The 8,791-nt window shown below is 37.4% G+C and overlaps 1 protein-coding gene across 1 annotated transcript; it reads left to right on the forward strand.

The window, feature by feature from the left end:
* Window positions 1–1,364: 1,364 nt before the first annotated feature.
* On the forward strand, window positions 1,365–3,094 carry LOC132939404 (uncharacterized). The gene has a single exon (XM_061006555.1). The coding sequence runs from the start codon at window positions 1,505–1,507 to the stop codon at window positions 2,630–2,632; it is 1,128 nt and encodes a 375-aa protein (XP_060862538.1). The 5' UTR covers window positions 1,365–1,504; the 3' UTR covers window positions 2,633–3,094.
* The last annotated feature ends 5,697 nt before the right edge of the window (window positions 3,095–8,791 follow it).

Genomic DNA, 8,791 nt, shown 5'->3' on the forward strand with positions numbered 1-8,791 from the left:
TTAGTTTATAATACAACACATTGTATAACGTCTAGTCGTACTTATTTTCCGACAGTAATAAATGCCATGCGTATACCGGTATCTGTATTTCTACAAATATATTTTTCATTGCATAATATCGCTGGACTGAATGCAGAACAAAATGTGTAGACCACATATTTGGTGGACTGGTAAAACGATTAAAAAACGCAGTAGTATAATATAGTGCATATATAGGTATTCAGGAAAATATTCGTAACGACATTTTTTATTTTATTTTCCCATTCGTTTTTAAATAATTAAAAATAATTTATATAATTCACATGACCGGTGTAAAAATAATATATTTTATAGGTGATTAATATTGTAAGATCGAGTTAATATACGAGCGACACAGTTTAATTATGTCGTACAAACATTATTAATATGTCAGTATAGTCGACAAACAATAAACTATCATATAAATAGCTGTAGAACCTATAGGTTAGGTATACCTACGTATAATATAAGTGTTATATAATAATCGATTTTAATCGGAATTTCATAATTATTCGTATGGGCACCCATTTCTCCGGTTCGTTTAGATCATTAAAACGATTCCGATATACAACTGCTGCAGCTAGTTCAAACAAATAAGAATATAAAAGTAAAAAATAATAATAAGCTGAACGCGGGCGTCGCGGTGACATTTCGAAATTACATCGATCGTAGTGCCTGTCTTTCGAATACGAGTAAATAATACGAGCATTATAGTACCTACATTATCGTAGTCGATAAAATACCTTAGATAACCGAGAGCAAAGAACTCAAAAGGTAGTTTCGGGGTGGTAGAACACGAGATGCACTGTGGATCGACAATTTTTACGACGGTGAGTGTCAGTGACAGTAATAATTACTAATAACATTATAATGTGATATGAATATTTTGTTATTTGAATGAATAAATTAGAGTATAATAGTCGTGACCAACGACGCACGCAGAAGGATGACCCAGCCAACACAGGGGACCCCGAGTGTCTATCGACAGACGTTTCCGAATGGAATGCGCGTGAATTGAAAAACAAAAAAACTTGGAAAAAAATGTCGTACATTTTACAAGTGCTATTATGATGATGATATTATTATTATGATATTTAAATGTAATGCATCATCGGCGGCGGCGGTCGTCGTTGCGCAATCGCGTAATGTCGTGCACGGACCTCGGCACAGAACCGGCCGGCGGTCTATAGAAAGTAGGTCTGACGAGGCGGCGGTGGCGGCGGCTTCGTGTCCTCTTCACCGCCTACCCTCGATCGGCGGATCGGCGCCGCGGACCGTCTCGGGGTAGGGGCGACCGGGACCACTTCCTTTTTCGGGCGACGGACACTACAAAACCAGCGGGTCCTGGTGATCAATGGTCAGTCGTCGATCACCACCGTTCAACAAACGGTCACACTTGCAACAACCGAAGCAGTATCAACAGATCGCAATCGCACTACACGACTGATAAATAATATTATCACATCGTCCGCCACCTGTTAGCACGATGAAGGGTTTGTTGTACGCGGTTTGCGCGCTCGGTCTGTGCGCCCACGCGTTCGCCAGCGAAGAAGCGAAGAAGGACTCAGTCAAGGCAGCGGAACCTAAGGCGGCGGTGACTGCGGACTCCAGCAAGGGCAAGAGACACCTCTCGTCATTCGGTTATGGCGGTTATGAGTCGGACGGTGGTTACGAAGCGTACGGCAGCGCCGGTTACGGAAGCGCCGGTTACGGAAGCGCCGGTTACGGTTACGCCGCGCACGACATCGGTTACCACGGTCACGCACAGTTGTTGTCCAAGACCGTCATCAAGGAGGTCGGACACCCGTACCCCGTGCCCGTCGAGAAGCACGTGCCATACCCCGTCAAGGTAGCAGTGCCCGTCGACCGCCCGTACCCAGTCCATGTTGCCCGTCCATACGCCGTGCACGTCGAGAAACCCGTGCCATACGCAGTCAAAGTGCCCGTGCCACAACCGTACGCCGTCTACAAGGAGGTGCCATACCCAGTCAAGGTACCCGTTGACAGGCCATACACCGTCCACGTACCCAAGCCATACCAAGTAGTCGTCGAGAAGCACGTCCCGTACCCAGTTGAGAAGCACGTCCCATACCCAGTCAAGGTTCCAGTCGACCGCCCATACCCAGTCCATGTACCCGTCGAGAAGCACGTCCCATACCCAGTTGAGAAGCACGTCCCATACCCAGTCCACGTACCCGTCGACCGCCCGTACCCAGTGACAGTCGAGAAGCACGTCCCATACCCAGTCGACAAGCCAGTCCCGTACACCGTTGAGAAGCACGTCCCATACCCAGTCAAGGTGCCCGTCAAGGTCGAGGTGCCAGTGCCATACGAAGTTCCCAGCCACGATGAATACCACCACGGTGGCAGCGCATACGAAAGCAGCTCATACGGCAACTCATACGGACCATCCCACGGTAGCTCTTCATACAGCAACTCGTACGGACCTTCCTACAGCAGCGGACCATCATCGTACAGCAGCAGCTCTTACGGACCATCATCGTACAGCAGTGCTTCTTACGGACCATCTCACGGAATCTCGTCCTACGGCTCATCCCACGGATCGTCGTCATACGGATCATCCCATGGATCGTCTCACGGCAGCTCGTACTGATCAAAAGCTCCAGTCATAATATATTTTATAGGTTAGGTTACCGTGCTTCGCCACACTCGCGACCAAAGCCATTCGCGACTGTCGGCGACAGCACCACAAACGAAACAATCAAAATCTAGGTATATTTTTTTTAGTTAAGTGACATCGTAATCAATATTCTACCATCAGTATAGTAGTATAAAATATACACAACAACAATATGTCATTATTTGTCTGTTAACATAATAGATCTCAAAGTACAGAGTTGTGTACTTTTTGGGTCGTTGCAATATAATATGTTTTTTGACTGCTAATGTTCAATTTTAATATATGTTTTTTTTTACAAATTTCATTGTATAAATAGTTTTTAAAATATGTATATTAACATCAAACACAACATTATACATAAAAAACTATATATTATATATATAAAATATTATATATTATATTGTGAAGCATTCGAAATAAATTTGTTTTCATGTACTTTATATGTTTGATTATTTTATACTTTATCCTATTTGTGCGAGTGGGTGTATTCAAAGCAAAAATACTCAACGTCGTTCATAAAAAATATGATTCTTTTCGAGTTTTGTCTCTGAAAAATCAATCAACTGTGTAAAAAATGGTAATTTCACGAACAGCAGTCTGCCGGCAGTAAAATACTATAGTTAAGCTCTGCTCGTAAAATTAAAATTATGCTAAACCGTAGAAGGTCAAATCAAACGCGCAATTAATATTCCTGTTGGTAAATTATAATTTATTAATTATTTAAAAACATATTATTATTATTACTTAAAGGACGCAATTTACCACAGAGACAATTTTATTGTAAATCTAAAATGTGTCTGGAAAAAATACCCACTGTAGACTTGTGGTATTAAGTAATATACATAATATTATATTATACACTGCACTGTACTATATTAAAAACACACTCTTAAAATTATAAATCATATCAAAGGTTTCCATTAAAGTTTCACAAGTAGACATTGGTATTGGTAGATTTGCATAAGGATTAGTAGTCAAATCCGCCATAAAATACTTTGTGTACCGCAGGATGCCGCAGCAAACTTTCTGCAAAACTTTTGTTACGTAAACCAAATGTTGTTATACCATACACTGTATATAGTATAACGTTTTTGAAAACTTTGCAAGAGTGTTAGGTATGCGATAAATTTCTAATGAACTGAATAAACCGAGTGCACTTTGAATACATCAAATCACTTCAAAATAATAATTTATGCGTGTTGTTCGAGGATGAGTGTTTTGCGCTTAAGGAGAGTTTCGTCATCGTTATAATATTATTATTATTTTTATCGTCACTGTGCTGCTGGTAGGAAGACGGCGGCGCAGTTCCAAATTCGAACAAGTGTCCCGACGATCGGAGGTATAATAATGGTAAAACATGTAATATTATGGCGAATAAAAAAAAATCCCTTCTACGATATTAATAACTATAGGTATTTCACGTTTTGCCAGAGATCAACCCTTTTTACAGTTGTAGACTATACGACGTTGTCTATTATACGAGAGGCGATTATACCGCGAAGACTCCGCGCGAACAAAGAACGCTGCGCATAGTCCTGGTGATATAACAAACGGGCACCTGTCGATGTGCCTAATACCCATTTAAATACACGTCGAGTAATAATTGTAATAATAACAATAATAATGGTACGCCAGACGTCGTCCGAAGGTCTCTCGCGCCCAACGCGGTTTTTTTTCTTTCACGCGCGAAGTAAACAAATTGGTCTGACGACGGCGGGCAGTCATTAATTTTTAATAATATAATGGTTTTTCTTTTTTAATAACGTAGTACGCGCTTACCTACCTACCTATAATACAGTATACATAGGTATGGTATACGCGTGTACTGCAGAGTAATGAAGTACGTACATATACCTATATAATATAATATATATTATGTATTTACTTGTGTGTGTGTGTATAGATAATGATTATATAGTGCAGTGCGTTTAAATTCGATTCGCCTGTCGTAAAACGAACGAACGGACGGAGCTCGCTTAAAATGCGAACAATCTAAAACACGCGATTCTAATCTCAAACATCGTTATACGCGGCTCGTCGATGAAAAAAAAAATAATAATAATAAAACATAATAATAAAAAAAAATACTAAGAAATAATAAAAAATTGAAGAAACACATAAATCACGCGTGCGCCGAACGATTCGGTCGTTTTCGAGTAATTTGACCGACGCGACCTTGTCCTAGATGGCCGGTCGGGTTTGCGGTCGACCGCGATTTTTCGTTCAATTGACGTAATACCCGACTACGATATAAAATATTCGAAAGAGAAGAGGAGCGCGTAGGTATACAAATTATACTATATAATATCATATTATTATATCACACTCCAGCAGTAAATCGGATGGCGTTCGAGCGTGGGATTAAACGCGTTCCGATTTCTGTACGAATAATACAATGCTTATATTGTGACGACGATAAAGTTGTACACTGCTCGTGTGACGACGGACGTCGTGTTCGATCGACGGTTGACAGCTGCTGACGTCGTGTCCGATATAGGTACCTATTAATAATAATATTATTATGAATTAGGTCGAACCGTGATTTCGTTGAAAACAGTAATTTTTGCCTAATTTGCTAATATTATTTAGTCCTGATATCGAGATCTTTTTTTCCAATTGAAAATATTGTCAAATTATATCGCTAAATCCATCATTGGTTACAACAGAGATAATTATACATGTCCTGCAACGTCCATTATTATAATTATTGATATAATGAACTTTTACGAACCGTCGGTTAGTAGGACTGTAGCGAATAGTTAACTTCTCCGATTTGAATCACTTGTTTTTGATTACTTAACAGTAACTTTTCACAGAGTTGGTTTCTTTTTATTTTCACAATTTTTTATTTTTAACTGGTTTGATCTCCATGCGGATTTCTACGCTTTTTTAATTGATAATACAGAACGCTCAGTCAAATTCTTATTAGCTCAAAATGTTCATAATTTCCGAGTATTTTCTCAACGCATCAACCCTTTATTGATTAGTAATATACTATATTACTAAAATATACGTGTATTATTTTTTTGTTGGATATCTAAAATTAATTTAATAAGTAAATTGAACCTCAGGACGTATATGTGTATTGGACTTGATTTACTTGGACAACATTTATTGGAACTAATGATGAGATTTGGACAAGGTTTCGTACGAAACTGTGTTTGGGTCTAACTTCATGAAACTCATACGTCAAGTGGTATGTAGGTGCACTCTGAATATGTTTGCATAATTAGCTTAATGAACGTATAATATAGATGTACCTGATAATTACGACATAAAATATAGTAGGTACAATACTAATAAAACAAATACATACGAGTATATAATATATATACATTTTTAATAAATTACTCTGGAAATTAATGTTATATACAAAATGTTAGGGAACTCAAAAAAAAATGCCAATACGGCGCTTCTCCTGTATATAACTGTATCATTCACCCCGAAATGTATACGCCACTGGACAGAGTGGAGGCGAAACGGTTTTAATAATATAACGACCGATAGGGCACGCGGTGAAAGTTGACAAGGCGTCAAAAAGTTTTCTCACCCCAAATATATATTATATATACACACAAGTATATACTGAAATACTGTCGCTGGAATATCGCCCTAATATTCTTGTCTCCTCGCTGCACTTTCTTGATTCATCTTTTTATATTATTATTACTATTATTTTTTTTTCACACTCGACCGTACACCGAGCGAGTCGTTAAGCCGATTACATTTTTTCGGTTCGTTCGTCTCGTTATTTTGTAATGGACGCGCGCGTGGCTACGATGAGAACGAAAATCAAATCCGCCATGTGCGCCGACGTTTGTTTTGGGGAGAGGATCGTGAAGCACTATAATATAGTCTACTTATAATAAATGTATATTCACACGAAACTGCAGTTTTATACGAAATTGATCATAGCGCCAAACAGGATGAAACTGTAGCGAGCATTGCAGTTTCTCGAGCGTCCTCGGTGTGCGTCGAGCGATAGTAAACCGATCTCAAAGTTATTAGGTAGCTTATGAATATTGTAATAGCTTATTAATAATATGATATTATTACTACGACACAGTGTTAATAAGACGTATTAATAATATATATATTGCTTAATTGACGTCTTTACCCGAAACTGGGAAACCGTCGACGGTCACCGGTTCCCGACTTTCCGTGGAGATTTCCGATACAGATCGATACGCGATCATGGTGAATTAAATTTTATTATAGTACCTATACTTACGACGTTATAATATATACGTTTTAAAAACTATAACACTTCCGGCAGCAACGCTTATATATTATAACTCAGAAGTGCACTATATTTACAACCATGGCATATCATACTTAGTACATCATATAATTTGTGTCTGTATATATAGAATGTATAATACGTATATATTTTATTCTAGGACGTCGGCTTTCAAACGCATCGCGATATATATTTGCATTATTATATTAGTATATTACTATATTTAGATACCAGCTTTTAACACATCGATTAACGATACTATAATATACACGTTGTATAGGGACGGTCTTGATTAATTTACATAGGTCGACAAAAACGGCGTTATAATTTATGGGCACGGTCGTAATTTGTGGGTTTCGCAGTCGTCGGGTGGGGTGAATGAGATCGCATACGAAAACGTTCGACAAGTCGGGCGGATGAAGAATGGTCATCGAGAAAACCAACCGTGTACTAGGTATAATATAATATATTCACATAGCAAGGTTCGTAAGTACGCAAGGTACGTACCTGCTCTATAACTATAATTAATGGAAATAATATTATGTGCAGTGATTATATTCAAACTTTAAAATAATTAAAATGGGTTTGTGTTTGTGTGATAAAACACATTTTTTAACGACACTGTATTTTTCTGTGTTTTAAAATAATATTAATATGTTAATATAATGTTATGTTACACACACGACGAGTAACACCCGACCGCATTTGATTCAAGATTTTAATAGTAAAATAATTAGATATTATCATGCTATAATTTATAGTCACATTCGCTTAGTTTTCGAACAGCATATTATAATATATTATCCGACTCGAAACGTTAGAAAACCTAAATCTATTGAAGCTAAAACATATCATAATATATATTATATATATTATATAATATATATACTATATATTTATAGACCTTACCCATATACAAAGTTTTATTTAAAAATGTGTCATATTTTTGTTACCTATACGTATTATGAAAACGAAACTTAAATTTTTCCCGCGGCACCCGTTCATCTGGCAATCATAAAAAAAGTGCATTGTAATTATATTGAATACGATTTATCGTGTTTAACGTCAAAAATAATATTATTACGATAATATCACATGTGCATTTTAGAACTCGTTTTTTCATATTTTTTTTTTCTCCATTTGATAATAGTTTTCGTAATATTTTATCAAAACGTAACCGCTTAAATATTGTGATAGGATTACATGCGACCGGAATAATATAATGCATATTTCTGTCAAACTATATAATATCATTTGATACTAGTATTTATAATCATCGATAATATGATGATTAAAATATAATGTTGGGTGTGTTTCGTTTAGACCCACGATCACGTGACTGCGGTTGTGACCTATAATTAAACCGTATATTGCTGCAAGAAAACGTTTTCAGTTTTTTTTAAATTTAAATCGACAAATTAGTCGCTACCTTCCATATTTTGTATTTACCTATCTATGTACAATGATAAAATAATGAGGCGTACGCAACGTTAGTGTGCGGATGAAAATAGTATATAGGCGCCTACATGACATTGCCTCTACGTGTATATTTAATATTATATAATTTTACATGACGTATATACCTTAATTTATCAAAGTCCACGACGACCGCTCAGAAATTACAATTTATTATTGTGCGGAGGAAATTTAAAATTTACATTTCAGCGATATCGTTTGAAAGAAAACCACGCAAAAGGAGGGAGACGACGCACGCAACCCTCTTTCACCGGGATACTCCTAATAGATGAAAAGGGGATTGGGGAAAAAAAGATGAAATATTTTCACCCCGTCTAAATACATGGCCAATATATACGTATACGATGTAGGTTGGTACCTACTCACCAGGGTCGGTTTCTTTTTACATTATCCATCTGTGTGTAATACTTATAGCT

This window comes from Metopolophium dirhodum, chromosome 2 (genome assembly GCF_019925205.1).
Source record: "Metopolophium dirhodum isolate CAU chromosome 2, ASM1992520v1, whole genome shotgun sequence".
Lineage (NCBI taxonomy): Eukaryota > Metazoa > Arthropoda > Insecta > Hemiptera > Aphididae > Metopolophium > Metopolophium dirhodum.